The sequence below is a fragment of the Equus quagga genome, chromosome 16, assembly GCF_021613505.1.
Source record: "Equus quagga isolate Etosha38 chromosome 16, UCLA_HA_Equagga_1.0, whole genome shotgun sequence".
NCBI lineage: Eukaryota > Metazoa > Chordata > Mammalia > Perissodactyla > Equidae > Equus > Equus quagga.
In genome coordinates, this window is record NC_060282.1 from 59,872,272 (window position 1) to 59,893,708 (window position 21,437).

Consider the following 21,437-nt stretch of genomic DNA (forward strand, 5'->3'; position numbering starts at 1 on the left):
TCTTCTCAAAGAAGCAGCTCTTGGTTTCATTGATCCTTTCTACTTTTTTTTAGTCTCTATTTCATTTATTTCTGCTCTGATTTTTATTATTTCCCTCTTTCTGCTGACTTTGGGCTTTGGCCTTCTTTTTCTAGTTCTGTTATGTGTAGTTTAAGATTGCTTACTTGAGATTTTTCTTGTTTGTTGGGTTGGGCCTGTATTGCTATTAATTTTCCTCTTACAGCCACTTTTGCTGCATCCCATGAGTTGGTATGTTATTAAACAACATGCTGCTGAACAACCATTGAATCAGTGAAGAAATCAAAGGAGAAATCAAAAAAAATACCTGGAGACAAATGAAGCCAGATTTTAACAATAGAGACTTAGAGTCTTAGAGTTAAAAGGGAGTTTGGAGATCAGCTCATCCAACTTCCTTATCTTACCACTGAGGAAGCTGAGGCATCTTGAGATGATTGTCTTCCCACTTGATTGTTAAAGCTCCTACAGAGTAAATGGTTGGAACCAACCCTAATAGTGAATGCTCTAGTCCATTGTCCTCTTCTTCCATTTGACAGCTTATCTAAAAAGAGCTGTCAGCACCTAGAGGAACATATCCAAGTGAGTGTCTGGTGCTCTCCATCTAATGCTAGTGTACTCATTGGGAGCCGCAGACCCACAGAACTCTTAAGAGTTGGAGACCTGGGCTGCCTTGGTACCATTGGGCCAAGGCTGCTCTGTGGCTGCCTCCCATCCCTGTTAGTCTGGTCCTTCCTGGTGGGAGGTAAATCTGTTCTGCATGTTGCTTCCTGTTTGCCAGCTGTCCTGGGGATGGTGATGGTAAGAGATACAAAAATTTGTGAGATTGTTACCATGATAATTTCTGTTTACATTTCTGAATTTGCTAGAATAGAAGCTAAAGAAAACATCTTTAGGTTCTTGGAATTAGAGAAGTGATTAGTGTTGGACTAGGCGGTAGATGATTATTAAATGTTGCAACTACAGAGCTTATTATCCTAATACTTTTGAATGATAATGTTAAACTATCCTGAAAAAGCCCCCCTCCTTTGTTTTCTGATATTCATTTAAATATTCCTGAAATACACCATTTATTGTGAATAATTACATTCTTATTCGTCCCCCCCTAAATCATATGTCAAAAGAGAATAGGCACAAATGATGATATTTTGTCAGGAGTCACCTGAAGTTATGCATTTTCAAAATGGATAAAATTTTTGATATAAATATTATAATAGAAACAAATTACTTAAATACAAATCACTACATAATAGTGTCTTTGTAGCATTTTCAAATTGTTCAGATATTTTCAAACAGACACAAGTATCTAAGAACTGTAAAGAAGCCTGCCGAGAGGGTGTCGACGTTAAGGCGCAGGGTAAATCACGCAGCCGTTTAAGCTAAAACAGCTCAGTTCAGAGGCTGCTGCTGTTTTATAACCATATTTAAAAATCTGTTCCTCTTACTCCCTCAAACTGAGTTCAGGGATATAATGGATCCCATTATGGGTAAAAGGTCTGTGACTCAGCCATCGAGCTACTCAAACTCTCGGCTGTTTTAATTGCCACCATTAAAGCTTTAGTAGTTTTATCTCATAAAAATAGATATCATTGATGTAAAATGTGTGCCTGTTGAAGATACATCTGTATCTCTGCCCTGATGGTTAGCTAATCACCCATTTGTGTTTGAAGTTAGTTAGGTTTTATGCATGCAAGAACTTGATATCAATCGCAAATATGTTCTGATTTAGTGATTTAATTAAGAAAAAATTTCATGTAATAATAAGGGTAACATCTAGCTAGAATATCTTCCAAAAAGAAACTTACTTTGTTTTGGTTTGCATTTTAACTACATTTAATTGATAGAAGGATGGTGGATTTTTACCAAGCTCATTCTTGAACCGGAGTAAGTAATAATATTTCTGATTCTAGTACTGTGACTTCAACAATTTAAAGGAAATACAGGAATCACTCTTTTGTCCCTCTGTGACACATCATTGTAAACTTAAGTATGGAAATTGGCGGTATTTCTCTGCCTGTTTTCTGCAGAGGGGAAAATACCAAGGTGTGAAGGAAACTCCAAGAACATAGTGGGAGCTAAATGTTAAAACGTGAAAAGCTACTTTGTTCTGGGCTTTTCCCGCCAGAGTGCTAGCGAGTCAGTCATTCATTATTCATGTCGCAGTGCACAACAAGGTAAAATGTCTCTAGAAGAGATCTAAAATGAGTTCATCTCAACAAAGTTGGACTTCCTAGCCACCATGTACACATTTATTTCTCTGTAGTAAAAATAGAATAGCAAATAATTGGTGGAGTAGTTCATTAAGTTATTTTCTGTTCTGCAGTTGTAATTGTGGAGTTGTATTCAGATAAGAGGAAAAAAATCTGACTATAAAAGGGACTCAAATCTGAAACAGTTCTAAAACTAAAACCTACCCACACTAAGCATTGTGAACTAATATACATAACCAGGCTTCTATTCTTGCCCAGCTGTGTAGATTCAATTATAATAATTTTCTCAGTTGCATAACATTGCTGTTTGTTTATTACTGCGTTATTAGTCAGTGAATGAACCTCCCTCTTTTTTGACCCCTCAGCAGTGTTTATATTAATTGCTTTGGTATCTTCTGTTTCATGTGTAATTCCAGCTGGGAGGAGTCATGGGGACACAATCCCCTTTAAGTGTAACTGACTGTTTCTAATGTACAGTAAGCTTACTTTTAAAATAAGTATCAGGAACCTTTAATATTGCTTATAGTGCAGTTTCTTTCTTTCTTTCTTTCTTTCTTTCTTTTTTTACTTGAAAATGAAAAGATTTTGTTTTAAAAATCCTCTCCCTGTCTAACAATGTCAGGCTCCAGCTTTCCTGTAACATCCACACCCTTTAATTCATCTGGTCTCACTCTCTGAATGGGTCCCACTTCCGTCCAGTTGTTGCCTTACACCCTGCTTTCTTTGTCGGCACATCTTCCTCCTCTTTGTAGAAGCTGCAAGAGGAGTGCATGAGCTAGGCAATTAGCTGGTAGGCATAATGGTTGAGAATGTGGTCTCTGCTGAGGGGTTGGCTGGGTTGAATCCTGACTCTTATTATAACCAGCTTTTTGTGACTTTGGAAAAATTTATAAACCTTTGTGTGCCTTAGTTTTCCCGTTTATAAAATGGAGATAATTTCATAAGGTCATTGTGAACCTGGAACAGTGCTTGGCACAGAAGTGCTCAATGTTACCAGCAGCAGCAGCATCATCACGAACATATGAGGAAATACTCTTGTGCTGTCTGTGTCTATGTGGAAGGATAAATGTCTAGCATGGAAAGGAGGATCCTGGATGAAAAGAAAGACTGAACAAATTTCAGATGAGAGTTTCAGAGGATTTTAAGGTATGCAAGTTGTTTATTGCTGTGTAACAAATTACCAGGTTTTGTGGCTTAAAACAGCGTCCCTTTCTTATGTCCTGGTTTCTGTGAGTCAGGGTTTGAGCACAGCCTGGCTGGGTCCTCTACTCAGGGTGTTGCAAGCCTACAATCAGGTGTCAGGACTGCATTGTCATCTGGGGTCTGGACTGGGGAAGAATCTACTTCCAAGTTCATTCGGGTGTGGACAGAATTCATTTCTTGGGTCTGTATGATTCATGGCTTTAGTTGTCACTGGCTGTTTCTCAGGACCACCCTTTGCTCCTGCAGTCTACCCACAGTTCCTTACCATGGGGGCTTCCCCACTGCAGTCGTTTGCTTCCTCACAGCCAGCAACAAAGAGAGAATCTCTGGCCCTTGAGAAGGGCCCACACCCTCTCTGCAAGTTCCCTTGATTAAGTCAGGCCCACCCAGGAAAATCTCCCCTTTGAGTAACTTAAACCAGCTGACTGAGGACCTCACACTCGTGAACCCTTCACTGTTGCCGTGTTCCGTTGGCTGGAAGTCACAGGCACCCCACAGTCAGGAAGGAGGCACAGATCATGGGGCCATCTCAGAGTTCTGCTTCCTATAAGACATGAATGAGTCTTTAGAGGACCAAAGTAGTCCATCAATAAGCACTTATTGCTAACTAAATTTGCTGGACTCAGGGTTGCCGAGTCCTGGAGAACTTGCCTAGAATGTGTAAATTAGCTTTATCACTAAGCTCCTTATAAATGAATTGTTTCCCCCTCAAAGATTGTTCTATTTCCATTTCTACACAACCCCCTGGGACTGTTCAGTGTTAAAGGCACAGCTTCTTTTCAGTCTATCGAAGTTTGACTTTTAAATTCATAGGAATGGCATTGTAACTTACTTTTAATGTTGACCTTTTTAAAATAGTGGAAACCTAAATGCAAACTTGGTCTCAATTGCTTTTCCAGAGCCAGACTCCATGCGTTGTACCTTCCCAACTGAAGAATCAGATTTGCTCTTAGGTGTGCTAGTGATAGCAAATACAGTGTAAGTGTACGGTAAAAAATAGTTGAATTGAGCTAAGTTATTTTTAGTATGTAAATTTAGTCTTTGTCTTTAGTGTCTTTGAATAGGATCTATTTATGTGAAACATTTTGACTGGCCTGGAAGCACTGCTGTCTCGTGTTTTGCTGAGTTTGTTCCCTGGTAAGCTGGGTAGCTTCAGGTCTGGATGTCTGCTGCCAAATTCAAGCGTCCAGACACCCCTTGAGAGCGATATGAACCTTAGAGCTAACTTGAAGTAAGCCAGACAAATGCCTGTGAGCTGGGAATTGGTTCTATAGATTCTCATTCACTGCTCTTTCTTGAGTGGAGCCTACTAAGGGAATGGCACCATATGCAACCATATGTGGTGAAGAAAAGAAAGAAAAAAGAGAGAAGGAGAGAATAAAAATGACTTTGTTGAGGCTCCTGAGTGTATTCATTATCTTGTCTGCTTTTACTTCTAGAAAGTAATGTCTGGTAAAAGATAGCACCTGATGATTTACTGCCTTAAGGAACTAAGAAATTCAGAACAGAAGGGTGAAAGTATGACTGTATCTCAGATTCCTCTAAGGAGTTCATATTTTAATTTGCTTATTGTAAGTCAGAGGCACGATGACATCCACATTGCAGACCCTGCTTTTTCTTGGGAGGCTGCTGTTGGAAGAGAATGGGGGTGTGGTGTTTATGGCTAGGCAGGCCTGCTGCCTACAGGGGGCCACCCATCTGCTGGTGGCCCAGGAGACCTGAGAAGTTATTCACTGTTACTGTGATAGGCTTTGAATTGTGTTAAATTTGTGGTTGTTTCTGTTTCTCCCCTCCCAGAAGTAGTGATGGGTTCTCTTGGCCTCTCCACATTTCTCTTCCTTCTACTTAAAGTTCTTCAGGAATGGGAGATTCTCAAGATCAGGAACACAGTCTGATTACCTGCATGTGCTTTTTGGAAAACTAACACATACGTGTAAAAGCATCATTCAAGTCTTGTATAAACAATCAAGCTAATTTTTCTAGGCACTTATGGAAAAACATCAAAAGTATGTTCAATTTAGCCTCAGTTCAGCTCTGTGCCCTGGGTGGGGGTGTGTGTGTGTGCGCGTGCGCAAACACATCATTTCACAACATGGACCTTAAATGTGTGCCTACTACTTCATCTGGTGCTCAGAAGTAGAATTGATCTGTTACCCAACTGGAGAAAAGGACTGACTATGTTAGATTCCCTAAAATAGAGGAGATTGCATTAGAAAAAATCATATAAGCTGTTCTTTTTAGGTGGTTTTGGGAGAGTTTTCAAGGTAGGGCAGGAAGTGGGCTTATCTTTTTCTGGTTCTGGAAGACTCAGTTCAGTTCCTGGAACAAAGCAGATTGATTGATTTGAATTCTACTTCTATCAAAAAGGGTGATTTTGAGTCAAACTGGATAACATTTGCTAGCTGCAAAGCACTATATGAATACCAGTTCTTACCCACATTTTTATGTTTCAGTGAAAAGTTAGTGATTTGTCACAGCTTTAGTTTGGAATTAAACTAGAGTTCTCCTATAACCCTTCAAAGGCAAAAATTCTAGATTTATGTTCAATTAAAAGCCATTTAAAGCTGTAGATTAGGGTTAGGGTCTTGGAACTAAGGCCTTTCTGGTTTTGGAGAAAGACTGCAGGCTGCTCCCCGGGCTTGTGCTGTGACCACAGCTGGACCTGGAGGACGCCTTGCCATCCCTCTGCAGCATGGATCACGGCTCTGGGTGCCTGATCACATTCACACTGATGCTGTAGCTTCATCTCTTGGGTTAGGGTTCCAGGTTTGCCATTTTCTAGCTGTATAACTTTGGGTGGGTTCATCTTAAATCTTCAGTTTCCTCAATTATAATGCGACAATAATATCAGCCACCTCACCACCCTCATGGGGTTATTATAGAGACTTGAAGGTATGTAAAATGCATAGCAGAGCACACGGCACATCTAACTGTACAATACGTGGCTTAAAAACATCCTTCAGTACTGTGTCGCAGGGTTGCCTCTGGACTTCGTGCAGGTGGTGGTGTCGCCTCCCTAACACCAGGGCTGTTTGCTGCACCCTCTTCACCCTTGCCGAGAGTGGGGCCAGGCTGGGGGCAGCCTTGCAGGCTCTGTAGCCCACAGAGCTGCACCTTCTGGCTGGCACCTCCCATGGCTGCAGGGTAGCACCCAGCCCAGGGTGACAGGTGGGTAGAACAGAGACAGGGAAAGGCAGAGAGTGAGGGACAGTGGACAGATGCCTGTTCTCCTCCACAGGGATCCACTTAGGATTTCTCAGCCACTTAGAAAAGGGTTTGGCATTGGTGGAGTTTCACTGCTGTGTTGTTCTAGTCAGACTGACTGTAGGAACACCACACCACCACAATAGTGTTTCACACATGAAACATGTTGTATAACAGTTCCTGTGATATAGTTCTACTTCTGAATATGTAGAAGATGGTCAGCATTCAATATCTGATGTGAAAGTGTTTAACATTAAATTTAACATTACCAGTTGGTTCATTATTTTGGACTCGACTAGTTAAAAATGTGTATAATTTAGATGCCATGAAAGTGGCTTGTATTAATTTGTAGCTGTTTAAGATTTTGTTTGTATGGCACATCTATTCTAAAACACAAGCAGAAAACCACAGGTTCAAATATGCCTTCAGATGATTGTTTTTAAGTCTTCAGCTCTAAAATTTAATAATTCTGAGGTACACACTAACATAAATTATGTCATGATATTTCAAAGTATATTTTATTTATCTTGGTAATTATCTTGGCTATATTATAACAAATTGTGTAAGTCACTGTTATATGATTATACTAATATTCCTATTTGTTGCTACACATGAGCATAAAAGAAACTGCCAATTCAGTAAGCTCTTTCAGTGCATTTTACATAAAATTATATTTGTTCATAGTCATACGCTGTCTTTTAAAGCATTTCATAACCACTGCTTTGAGACAGTCTCTCTCTTTTTCTCTCTCTCCTGTCATCCCCCTCCACAGAGGTGATGGATTTGCCCTGCTTTACCTCTGTCACTATCCATAATCCAGAGTATATTTTGAAGAACATTTTTATTCAAGAGATTCTTGGAAAAAGGATGCTGTGGCTAAGTACCTGTAGGGCACACTGTGTACCGTCCCCCTCAGAGTGCAGTAAGGGCTTAGAGCTTTTGGCAGTAAACAATACTGTTTAACTTTGGTTAGCCTTGAATTCTCAAAATTCATGTGACCCAAGTCCTCTTTTCATGTAACACCTTTTAAAATCCTAAACTCAAAAAATGTTGTTCTATACTTTTTGCCTTCTCAAGTCGTATAAGCAACAAGCCTGATATTGTTATTTTCGTTTGTCTTCATAAATATATTCATTCAATAAATAATTTTTCCTCAAAATTATTAAGATCGAGCTGAATAAAACTAACAGGCATAGAAAAGGCTTGGACTTGAGGCCCTGACTCTAATGCAGTAGTCCCCCCTTGTCCTTGGGGGACACCTGCCAAGACCCCCAGTGGATGCCTGAAACTGAGGATAGTACTGAACCCTATATATACTGTTTTTTTGTATACATACATACCTATGATGAAGTTTAATTCAAAAATTAGGCACAGTAAAAAATTAACAATAAATAATAAAATAGAACAATTAGTACACTGTCATAAAAGTTACTGTAGATCTTAGCAACCTCAGCGTATGATTTTTTTTCTTCCGTATGTTGAGAACTTTCACCTTTTCTCTTGAAGCACTTTGCAGCTTCTCTTTGGCATATTTGAAATGCCAGCATCACTTCTCTTGTGCTTTGGGGACTGTTATTAAGTAAAGTAAGGGGTACTTGAACACAAGCATTGCGATACCACGACAGGCCCATCTAATAACTGAGATGGCTACTAAGTGAGAACGGGTAGGCCGCGTCCACTGTGGATACACTGGACAGAGGCATGATTCACCTCTGGTGAGACAGAGCAGGACAGCGCGAGACTTTGTCACACTACTCAAGAGTGGTGTGCAATTTAAAACTTAGGAATTGTTTATTTCTGGAATTTTCTGTTTACTGTTTTGGGACCACAGTTGCCTGTGGGTGACTGAAACCGTGGAAAGTGCAACTTTGGACAAGGGGGGACTACTGTACCAAGCAGCAATGTTAGTCAAGCAGAAGATAATTCAGCCCTTGATTCTCTTCTTAAGAATGTTTCTTTGCTTACTATTTTATATCAAAGAATCAAAGTTAAAAATTATTTCAATTGACCATTCAAACTCATATCTCCTGACCTGGATCTACTCTCCCACAAAGAGTGTTTTAAAAGCTTGCCTGTAATGTGTTTTTATGCCTCTGTAACCCATTGTCAGGATGATTTGTTGTTCAGACTTGGCCCATTGAGGAAGGGACCCCCTGGCCAGCACCTGCCTCCCCAGCAGTCCAAGACTGGCTGACTTTTTTCGGGAAGCTTCCTTCATGTTAGCCTGGATTAGGTGCTCTGATCTCTCTTGGCAGGTACTGTGGCTGCCTTGTTTTACTATTATATCCTCAAATATTTATTGAATGAATAAATGAATTTGGCACCAAATTGAATGCATCTTCTTTTTATCAATGTCATTGACAAGAAAAGATTGTTACAATCTGAATAGGACTTAATTGAACCTTTGCTAAATGCTCTTTGACCCCTTGTACACTCTTCTGGATGAAGATTGAGCTTCAATTGTCATACTTGAATTCCTTTTTAAAAGAGTGTAGATGGATCACAAACCTGGGGAATACTGGAAAAATAAAAGTGAAGAATGTCAGTAAGAGAAATATGTCTCCAAAACTGTTACAAAACCAAAACACAAGTAGTACTTTTCAGTCTTACTACTTAATATTTGTATTTTTACAGGCCATTTAAATCCTGGTTTAGTGTGTTTTAAGCTTGTGTTTGTTGTTACTTGTGTCTTAGTTGGCCTGCCACTTTTCCACCAGAATCTTAATTTCCCCGAGAGCACAGGTGCCTGTTGAGCTTAATTTGTGGGGAGGGCATGTCTCCCAGAGTTACCATGTTACTCTTGTCCAGTTGGTAGTATCTTTTCTTTATTATAAAGTAGTATTTTGATTTTAGACTTGTTTGTATCACTCAATAAAATAAAATGTTTGCCCATAAATGTCTTATGTTACAAAATGTTGGTTTTGCAGAGATTACACACATTGGAAACATTGCACACTCTTCTCATTAGGTTGCTCGCTTACATTACTCGACATTGCCAACAGGTTGAGGCTTCAATAATATTATTAAGGCAAAATGTGATTAAATAAGATAACTTTTTAAGCCAGAAAATACTGATGAATGTTGGAGGGAAAGCATGCTTCAGATAAATGGTGTTCCTTTTTACATACTTTTCATTTTCTTTTGATGAATGCTCCTGAGCATTTTGGGTCTCATTTGCTTAAAGATAACACAGAGATTGCCCTTACTTCCCCCACCCCAGCTCTCCTTTGGTTAAATTTGCATCCTGTCTATTCTCTGCTGTTTTATACAAGATAACTTGTTTGTGTGTTTGTTTAATTTATGTTATGAACAGTGAAGTTAAGGATAAAAACAATTATCTTTAGTTTATGGTAATTTTTTTGACAAGGTACACTCATTGAATCATTTTTATTTATAGTTTAAATATCAGTCATTCTCTTGTAATTCCAAAAGTCCGTGGCACACTCCTTATATACTCCATAATGATCCAGAAGGCATATGGAATTATGATAGAAAATGTGTCAAGCAGAAAGTCCTATAGGGTGTATTTCAAAATACCTTTGGTGTCTAACATTCTCCACGTTTGCTCTAATAAATGAGAGGTTTTAGGAATGCCCTATATGGTAATATCAGATGCTAATGGCATTGATTACCTGCCAGGCAGTGGGAATTGATGGGAAAATGTCCGCTGTAAAATTAAATAGCATTAGAGGAGACTGTACCACGAGTGGTGGGGGGCACGCGGGGCCTGGGAGACTGTCAGGGTATTACTGTGAGCTCCAGGTTTTTCCCCCACATGATTAAGGCAGGCCATCTGTTCTTTGTTAAATGTTTACAAAAACAGCTTTTCTCTAAAAGATTTAAGGAGATGTGGGTCTGGTAAACACTATAATATTTCTGAGCACCTTTGTCACCCTATTCCAAATAGTAGCAAAACATAATTCTGTGTATCAAACAGGATTAATATCTTTTTTGTATTTAATCTTTACTTTTTTTCTTCTTATGGAAGATTAAATTTTTAAGGGATACTAATTTATGGCTTCATTTATTACTGAAAGGAGCATCTAAAATGATTTGTATGCTAAAGTGTGTAGATAAATTTTCAGTCATTTTGTATTACGTGTTATATGCTTTTTCTAAGTCCTAAACGTGTGCCAGGTATCTCTCATTAGGACCTGGCACTTTGTGACTGGAGTTAATGCCATGCAGATTAAAGAAAGGTGCACGTACCTGGAATTAATTCACAGTTCTAAGCTTTAAGCATTGTTTACTGGTAGCCTTCCTTCCCATTCCAGGAAATCCTTTTTCTTTCATTTCCTGAAAAATAACTTGTCCCAAATAAGTTTGATCTCTGTGTCCCTCATAAAAAGATATAGCTTTTTCCTACATTAGGAAAATGTAGGAAAATGTAGGAAAATGTAACAATTAACTTGAATTCAGCAACTTAAATATAATAAAACAGTTAAATCAGACCCCATTAATTCTCAGGAAATGATAGTTTGGACAGCACCTGTTGACTTTTTTTTTTAAATTGAGGTTATGATAGTTTACAACATTGTGAAATTTCAGTTAAACAGTGTTATTTGTCAGTCATCTTATAGGTGCGCCGCTTCGCCCTTCGTGCCCACCCTCCTCATCCCTTCCCCCTGGGAACCACTAACCTGTTCTCTTTGTCCATGTCTTTATCTTCCACGTGTGAGTGGAGTCTGTTGGCATTTTTTAAGAGAAGTTTTGAGGGAAAAATAGAGGGTGGGTGCGAAACTTTTTTCGGGGTTTGGTTAACTGTGTTGTCCCTGTGTGGAAACCTGCTCGTGAAGATGTACATCCCTGTGTTCTTCCTCCTCAAACTTCTGCCCTTGCTTCTCTCTCTTCTTGTGTATCCTTACTTCTTGCAGGTTTTTCTCTCTCAGCTATCACTAAGAAAGGCCAATATGTATTTTAAGATTTTCTAATAGCCTAGGATTTTGGAAGAGAATTTGGAAATCATGTAGCCCAAACCCTTCATTTTGTAGATGAAGAAAGTGAACCCTGGATGAGTAAAATGACTTCCCCCAGATAATATAGCTAATGGCAGGGCTGGAACTAGAATTTTTATCTCATACCTCAGAGTCCTGGCCTCTTTCTTGGCTCTTTATCACAAGTACTAGTATTTGAACTAGTGCAGATGAAGAACTGAATGTACAGTGATTTTTTGAACACTTTGGAAATCAAATGAAACCCATGGAGCCTTTCTCAGCAGGATGCCCATGTGCAAGATTTCAGGAGATGGTCAGGGCCAGAAGAGGACTGGATTTAGGAAACCTAGATTCAAATCTCAGCTCCGTCCCCTCCTCTGTGGTCCCACAACCTCCTCACACTTCACTTTCTTCCAGAAAGATGGGGGCTTATTGTCACACTTTGGTAGTGCGAGTCAGGTGAAACAGTCCTGAGAGCACCTGGCATGAAGCAGGTGCTCAATCAGTGTTGGCGGTGCTGGAATCTAATTTACAGTACTTTGCTGATGGTGAGCCATGGCTTCTGGGTTACTCTTGAGTCCTCTGCAGACCTGGACCTGGGCTCTCCTGCCTGTTCTGCTTTTGGAGGTGGTGTGATGAGGGGCATGGGCTCTGCAGCCATCAGCCAGGATGTCAGTCTCTGTTCTGTCACTTAACCATCTGTAACTCCCTGGGCACCTGACTGCATCTTAGAGTATCCGTGTTCATACCTACCTCTTACGGCTGGAGTGCGGATTGAATGGTGTCAGGGTTGTTAGCACATGCCTAGCACATAATAAGAATGTTCAGTAAACTCTGGCAGCTGTTATTGTTGTTGCTGTTTATATTATAGTTACTGTTAAGTGTCTGGAGAAGCATGTGAAAAGGCAGAAATGATTGACATTTACAGATAAAACATTTTCAGGTATTGTGTTGAAATGTAAAGGTACATTAGACGTCATAATTTCTAGTGAAGAGGATATGCCAGCCCTGCTCTGGTTTGGATCTTGAGCTGCAAGGCTGAGTTACTGGCTCAGTCGTTCAGCATCCCATCCCAATTGTTGGTATTCTCTACTGTATTTAAGACATCTCTGGGTATAGTCCTAGTGAGTGTCAAAAATCTCCTGCAAGACATGTCAGCTTGACTATTTGACTTCTCTCTTCCTTGGTGAAATTTGGAAATGTGGAGGTTTAATATCTTAAAACACTATATGCATTTCATATCAGTACAAGAAATTTAACCAATCCAAAGTCAATAAGTTTGGTATCTGCTTTTAATCTGATGTTTTGATCTCACTTAAATCAGAAATGACTTGTATTGTGTAAGATTTATTTGTTTACACTTTGATTCCCAACTTTCGCAGTACTTGAATCTTATGATGCTGAGTACTTGTTCTTTTTAAAAGTGCCTTGATTATCTATCTTTAATTTGAGTTCCTCTTCCCTCATGGGGAAAAGAATTCCACTTAAATTCATTCCTTGTGGTTTAGCTTTTGCTGTTGTTTTGTCATTCACTGTTTCCTACACAGGCTGCTAAGAAAATGGACAGTGTCTTCAGCTAAATGACAATTTTTTCCTTCTTGAGTGGAACTTTTTACTGTATTACTAAGTTGTCCTTTTTAACTCTGTTTATTTAAAAGCTTTCTTGTTAAAGTCATATTTTTTTTGGATGAGAGAATGATATATTTTACCAACTATTCAGTTGTAAAATCTTTGCTACCTTTAGTATAGGGTAAGTTTCAGAAACATCAGCCACTAACTTTCAGTTCCTTTCTTCACTACGAAGAATGATAAACTAATTTCAATTCCTATTTGTGTCTCTTAGCATTCTCCATCGGAGCCCTTTCTAGAGAAACCAGTGCCGGATATGACTCAGGTTAGTGGACCGAATGCTCAGCTAGTGAAGAGTGATGATTACCTGCCGTCAATTGAGCAGCAGCCACAGCAGAAGAAGAAGAAAAAGAAAAACAACCACATTGTTGCAGAGGATCCCAGTAAAAGTTTTGGTAAAGACGACTTCCCTGGTGGGGTTGATAACCAAGAACTTAATAGGAACTCACTGGATGGGTCCCAAGAAGAAAAAAAGAAAAAGAAAAGGCCGAAGGCAAGAAAAGATCCGAAGGACCCGAAAGAACCCAAGGAGAAGAAAGAGCCCAAGGAACCCAAGACCCTGAAAACCCCCAAGATTCCCAAAGAGCCAAAGGAAAAGAAAGCAAAAACTGCCACACCAAAACCCAAATCCAGCAAGAAGTCAAGGTAGGCTGTGGGCAGAAACAGCTGCCAACATCCCCAGTGCAGAAGTGAGCACTGCACAGTTACAGCCCGTGAAGTGGGGGTGGGGGGAGCACTTGGATTTTTGTCATCATTGTTGGGCTTCTTTCTCTAATATCCAAACTAAAAAGTTAGGGTTTTTATGCATTTTGAAATTTAGGACTTAGTTATTATAAACCATTGACTTAGATGGTAGATTTTAGAGCCTTACTAGGTAAAAATTATTTATTATTTTAAACCTCTTTCTTGTATTTTTGTGAGAATTTGTCATTTAACAAACAGAACCAAGTTACCAGCATAATTATTTGTAAGCATAGACCAGCAACCTCATCTTCTGTGACAATGCGAAACTGGGGAAGAAGGATTATAGAAGCAAGACAGGTCACTATATTTCACTAAGCTTTTCAGTCCTGTTTCCCAGAAGTTGAAACAGGAGAATTAATTCTCTCCACTTGGCGGAGTAAGCCTTCCAGGGGCAGGGTTGAAGTGCCATGGGCTCTGCGGGAGAAATCAGTGGCCCTTATCTATTAGATATGCAAGAATAGCGTGAGTTTTGGGTTCTAGGAAATAGCCTCCTCCACTCCATATTTCCCCTCCGAACTTCCCCCACCAACTCTCTGGCCTCCCAGAAGGCATATTTACTCAGTAAGAAAAGCTGAGAGGAGAAGACATTGAAGACTAATTTTTTTTCATTTGTACTGAACATTTCTTACAACTGTTCTGAACCAGTTCCAAACATCTGAATCTGTTTTTCAGAATATGGCTCATGTTAGAAAATATAGTTTCCAGATGGAAATATGGTCAGACTTGGTTAATCTGAACCTGTTTGCAAACTCCATTAGAAAACATGCTCCACCTCCTGCCCTCATGTGCATATGCACACACGTGTGTGCACACATGCATGCTCAGTTCTGCAGTTGACATGCTCAGTGTGAACTTTCTGAGCTTGCTGGCCTGTAAACCTTTCGCTTGTAGCCTTTTCTGTGTGTGCATGTGCAGGTACGCAAAGAGAGGACATGATTTCTGTGACTAGAGAGACGCTGCTGCAAAGCGAAAGAACCAACTTGGATTTTCAACTTCCTGCTAAAAATATCTAAACAACCCCAAATACGTTTTTCTGTAGTGTTTTGAAAATTTGAATCATAGTCATTTAAAAATGTTTACCATCAGTACTTTTTATGATCCCAAAATAACTGAATTATATTCAATGACTCAATCTTACAGGTGACTTAATATTTGCATTTACTTATGAACATTCTCTGACATGTCAGAGTGTGGTCTCCTAATTGAAAATCATTCCTTTTTTCTCCTTATAAAAACTCTTTAAACCTACAACCCATTGTAACTTCTGTCTTCATCTGTTTAAGAGATATTTTATTAGGTGCTTACTTAGGGATGTAAGCAAGGAGGACATGGTTAGAAGTTCAGTCTGACTTATGAGGGGTTTTAAAAATATGTACTTGCCTAAATCGAGATATTGTGCTAAATCTAAGTATTTTGGTAGGAGGAAACAGGTACGTACTTCTCCCAAGGAGAAAGAAATCAAAGTAAAATTTAAACAATATATTCTTTTTTTAAAACTTAAAATGGAAGAGTCTCTGTTCTAAAAAAGCTTTCTAGAGCCCAGAAAATACATCACCAAGACTAATTTTAGCCTCAAGATATATCTGTCTTCAGTTTCTACCTTAATTTTTTGAGTCTATCGCCTAATGATAAAAATTGATAAAAAACACCGCACTATCTTGGATCTTGTCATGAATTTCCAACTATATTCTTTTAAGTTCTGAGTCTACATCAAACTTGCCCTATCTTTAAAAATGTTCTTTAGCATTCCCTACCTCCTGTAGAATGCATCAGGGGCAGACATTAAAATACTGTATTTAACAATGAAACTTGCTAAAATTTCTCTAACAACCATAAACAGTAAACTGTAAATTATTAGGAACTTGGGGCATCAAATCCACCCAGTCTTGGGCGCCCCATACCTTCTTGGTACAGATACAGACCCTGTCTTTACCTGCTAGGGCAACCTTCAGCTCAAGTCTCGTCTCCATGCTCTCAGCTGCCCATGCTGCAGCCTGAACCTTCTCTGCAGACTGAGCATTTGGCATTGCTGAGTCTGAGTAATGGCTTTGCACTAGAGTCACACGCTTTTGGCAGGAGGATGATGTGTAATTATTTTCTCCCAGGAAGAAAGTCCAATACTTTTTTCCCTTCTCTGTTGCTTTTGATTCATAGTCTCAGTTGATGCCTCCTATGGTGATAGTTGTTTGTCCCCAAGTGGTGTGCAAATAATTGAATGGAACACTTGTGTTGAATATGGAGATGCAAGTGAAAAGGGAGCTGATGTAACGTGGCCCGGAGACTTGGGAGCTCATGCTGAAGGGGCACCGAGAGTGTTTGTGGCACCTGTTGCCTCTGGTCACTTGACCACTCGTAGGGCCTCTGGCTGGTTTATGATGAAGTGTAGCGAGGACATTCCTGAGAGGCTTTTCTGTCGTTGGTGGTCAGATGGGATGGCTGTCCAAGAATACGGTAATTGAATAGAGATTTTAGGTAAATTAACAAACCAATCCATTATTTTGTTGAGCCACAGTGTTTCTGTTGGTCAGATGAATTGAGTCTGTCGAGCTCTGGTCTCATTGTTCTGCTAAGTCTAGAAAGGAAATAGCGTCCCCGAAGCAAAGATAAGTAGAATGCATACAACTACATGTAAATTCTGAATAGCATCGCAGAATAATTATGTAAATTGAATACGTAGTGATGAAGGTAATAGGGGGTTTGGGTTGTGTTAGTACTAGAGTTGAATTGCCATAGCAGTTTGCGTTTAAGCACTGGAATACAGCAGTGGCAATTTTGTTTGGCAAAATGTTATGTGATACCAGTTATTTCCATCCTTGAATAAGTTAACTTGATGAATTTGTTTATACAGAAAATAATTTTTCCACAGAGGGCTGAAATAGAGGGAATAAACAGAAATGAAATGAAAAATTAGTGTAGAACTACGCACGTCTTTCCTGTTCAGCCTCATCATTGGTGAGGTTCTACAAACAAACGTGCTGTCCTTTGAGCGGGTGGTGACGGAGGTGACCCCCCGGCGGTCTGGGCTTGTTCTGCATTGTATCTGTGGCGGGGAGACAGCTTGTTCTGTGTCATTCACTCTCAGTAATAAAGGACATGAGAAAAGAAAGGACGTGCTGTCGTCAGTAGGACCAGTTTTCCTTGTTTGCCTTTATGGTGTCCTCCTCACTATGTGTCATCCCACCTTGTTCCATAAAGTGGCTGAGGCTTGAATTTGTGGCCATTCCCAGAAAACTGGCCCTTTTGACAACCAAAATATAATTATGTTTGTCTTGCCCATGCAGGAGAACCTAAAAGAATCTGCCCAGAGGGTGTTACATAGAATGCATGTGAAACAGAAAAAGGTATTCAGCATTTCAGAAAAAGATGTTTAAAATCTTAAAGATAGAGGCTGGCCCCGTGGCCGAGTGGTTAATTTTGCACTCTCCACTTCGGTGGCCCAGGGTCTCGCCAGTTCAGATCCTGAGCGCGGACATGGCACTGCTCGTCAGGCCATGCTGAGGTGACGTCTCACATGCCACAACTAGAAGGACCCACAACTAAAAATAGACAACTCTGTACCGGGGGGCTTTGGGGAGAAAAAGAAAAAATAAAATCTTTAAAAGAAAAAATCTTAAACATGAAAAAAAATGGGCCACCTGCTTCTTTTCTATTAGAACTGCATCTTTTTCCCCCCTTTTGCTTTAAGTTAAATATATATTTTTCTACCTGTTTTTCTAGTGCTATTCCCAAATGTCCTTATAGCTTTCAAATATTGGCAGTTAATATTGAAAATAAAAGCTAAGGCATTTCTGGGCTGGAGAGGATGCCATTTTGCATATGGAAGGATTCGTGGAGCTGAAATATGAGGATTTGCATTCTCCTTTTCAATGTGTTTTCTGTTGTGTATGCACGGGCCTTGTGAAATGAGAGAGAATTCGGAGGAAGTGCTTCCTTTGAATGGCTCTTGAAGGATTTAGTGGTCCATTTAGCTATATAAAGATTCTTTGAATGTACATAAAGAAGGGAACTTGGCCAAAGATTGTGACTTGACTACTGAAGCGTCAGTTGAATGAAGCCGTGGAGACTTGCTTCCAATGTAGTTTTTGGGAACACATCTTGTTCCTCGCTCTGTTCTCCACCCTCATATTAAAGTTAGTAGAAAACTAAAATGCTGCTTCTCAATTAAGAGTGAGGACATTCTATTTTAAACTGGAAAATAAGCACACTCCTCTTACTTTAAAAAACATATAAGGTACTGAAAACATATAAAGTATACTTTTTGCACACACATTATTATCATTAGCATTTATGTGGCAACTTTCTTTTGAGGAACTTAGCTTTTCAGGTATTGTTTTCTCAATTATGATATAAGTGAGTAGCAGCATTTACCTGAGAAATACTTTCATTCAGCCGGCAAGCCCAATGGTGGTGCATGTTGGTACACTAATGCATGTTTTATAATGTGCTCTTATATATGTAAAACTTGTCAGTAGAGATTAGACACAAAAGCAAACCATTAAACTAGTTTTGCTAATAAGTACAGAAAACCCAGATAGTCAGCTATCTCCCTATCAGGTACACAGGTAATAAATTAAACCCACAGCTTTTCCTCTTTCTATTTTCTTCTTCTTTCTTTTATCACATGCTATGATTTAGTCTTGACCGAAGACACTGGATAATTGGAAGGACCGAACTAAGCATTTTGGACACTGTGCCTGCAGAAGAGGGTATAGATTTCTTTAACGTGTGGTCATAAAATGGACTTTTGAGACCTTTCAGTGTTGGAGAGGAAGAGGGAAGAAAAAGCTCCCATGAACATTGTGTGTCTTTCCCATTGGCCTGCCCTGCCCGGTCTCTGTTCATTAAATGGAAGCTCCAGGTCAGGGATGGGACCACGTGCCACCTTTCCTGCTGGTCTCAAAGGTTATCTTCTCTTTGACGAAGGGGCCATGGGGTCTTTTTAATCCCAAATCCTTTCCTCAGGATAACCACCTTAGAGCCTTTCCATTGCCAGTGACAGGCCACATTGTGACCCTTCCTATGTCTGATTTGTCTTAAATCAGCTGAATGAGCAGGGGGGTCATCATCAGTCACTTTTTAGTACAGAACCCGGTATCTTTGACAACATGTGGTTCAATTTATACTCATTGGGAAAGGAATGCCTAATAACATTTGCCCTTAAAAACAAGTTTTGCTAATTCATGCTCTGTGCTAGACACAGGAGTGGACCACACTGGTCCTGCTAGGAATTTGTTTCTGCCTGTCCAGTGAGCGGCAGTGGATTTCAAAGCAGTGGCCTGCTACCACTTCGGTTTGTGTGGGAGAGGGCGATGCAGAACCCACTTTCAACTCTCACTGCCCCCCTCAAATGAGAATTGAGAGGTGATGAGGCCATGGGCAGCAGTGGGATGTTAACGGGGGGAGACATGTTTCTCTGAAGTCTTTCTTAAGAGGAATTTTAGGTGGAGCATATGTGCCGTAGGAGATGTGGTTGTGATGTTAGAGTTGGAAGATAAAGACCAGAAATCATAGACTGATTTTTAAAATTATTATGATAAACGTCTATATATATGAAAATGCTTTGGGAAAGTATGAATTTCTGTATAAATGCAAAATTTGTCACGTGACATATAAAGCTCTTTTTGCTAGTTGTCTTCTGCCTAGATAAAGGCCCTTTTGTATCATTGGATGCTTGTGCAAAGCCCCACTGTAAGAGCATCAGTCATCTGGAATGCCGGCCCCCAGTTCAGCCACCTTTACATAGAAGTCTATGTGGCTTAGCTTTAAAATGTTAAATAAGGAAATAGTGTGAATTAAGAAAAGATACACTGTTCTTTTTTTTAGTGTTAGAAAGACAGCACCGGGCCGGCCCACTGGTGCAGTGGTTAAGTTTGCACATTCTGCTTCGGTGGCCCGGGGTTTGCCGGTTCGGATCCCGGGTGCAGACATGGCACCACTTGGCACGCCATGCTGTGGTAGGCGTCCCACATATAAAAAAAAGAGGAAGATGGCATGGATGTTAGCTCAGGGCCAGTCTTCCTCAGCAAAGAGGAGGATTGGCAGCACTTAGCTTAGGGCTAATCTTCCTCAAAAAAACAAAAAAGAAAAAAGAAAAAAAAGAAAGACAACACCCTTGAACTTCCATTAGAGTACTAATTTTGTATGTAGCCCTGATTCCTGTAGGAACAATATAATTTCCTGGGAGTTAGGCTTCACCTGTTAGGGTGAATGGTGATATGTTCTCCTTGTTGGTTTTATCATTTGCTCTGCCTAATTCTCCACCTACCCATAGCACCTGATGAGTGTGTGGATGGGCAGCATGCCTCATTTGTTGTATTAGCTACCTGGAGGATCGGAGAGGATAATGATGAGTCTAGGGAGTGGGGTTCTGACTGCCACAGTCACCCTTGCTTGTCCCCCTTTCTGGGTCCTGGGAATGCTGTGCGTAAATAAGAGTGGCATTGTAGAATTTGGCACAAGCAGCCAAATATTTGCCCTACTGTTTGGCACTTAGAAGAATGCGCGATGGTAAAAGGGCATGGAAAGGCATACGTTGTGCATCCGTTTTGTAGGGTCTACTTTATTCAGTTCTTTATGTTGCATTACAGTGCCAGGCAGTGCCATGTAGTCAAAGGGTCTAATGTTTGTGTTGAGCTTCTGTGATAGATAACATTGGATAACGTTCGCTAACTAGGCTTCTTTTCCATCTTGCTTCTGGCAGATCTTAATTCAATCCATAAAACTCAATAACCTTTATATTTTCAGTAATAATTCTTGACTGCGTGATCAGTCTTTTTTTTCCTCTAGAATATATTTGACTCTTTCAAGAGAGCTTTCTACTGTACTTTCTCTTTCTTTCATCTTTTGATCATCATTCTATAGAAAATGGTCAACATTGTAGCTATCTAATCTTATTGAAAGGCTACCCAGGGATGATCCCAAGTAACAGAAGACATTCATCAGGAAAGCTTTCTGAAGCCTGAAGGACACTGCACAAGGCCAGCTAGCACTGGACTCCTCACGAGCTCTCCACGAGGAGGGTGGACACCTACAGGCTAGTCCCAGGACTCGAACGTGGGCCCTGGACCCAGGCAGGTTCCGGCTCCCGTCCGAGGACTGCCACTTCTTGGGCTGAGCATGTAATCTCTTTGACCTCAGCTTCCTTTTCCTTAGAAAGTTTGATTACAAAATGTAAAGGTGAGGCATGTTCTTTTAAAATATACATTTTATATGAAAGCGAATTAAATTTCTCTATCTTTTCTAACTTTCTTTGCTATTCCTTTCCTAAAGATTTACCGTAGTTAATGTATGTAGGGAATACTTGATGCCATAACAGCTACTTAAGGTAACAATTTAGATTAAATTATTTGTCTTAGAGGTGTTCCATCCAGTGATTTTTCAGAGAACTTAAAAAAAAGGTCTACTAAGAATAGATTTCAATTTGTCATTGAAATCATACATTTGTTGTTCAGATGTAAAATAGAATCCCCACCCCTTCTCTCTCTCTCTCTCTTCCTCT

The 21,437-nt window shown here is 39.9% G+C and overlaps 1 protein-coding gene across 6 annotated transcripts in view; it reads left to right on the top strand.

The window, feature by feature from the left end:
* The window catches only part of CHD7 (chromodomain helicase DNA binding protein 7), a 182,926-nt gene that overhangs the window by 85,427 nt on the left and 76,062 nt on the right, over window positions 1–21,437 (top strand). For all 6 annotated transcript variants that reach the window (XM_046641668.1, XM_046641667.1, XM_046641671.1 and 3 more), the window contains one exon: window positions 13,410–13,840. In XM_046641668.1, coding sequence (XP_046497624.1) covers window positions 13,410–13,840 — 431 coding nt within the window. The remainder of the gene's footprint in view (window positions 1–13,409; window positions 13,841–21,437) is intronic.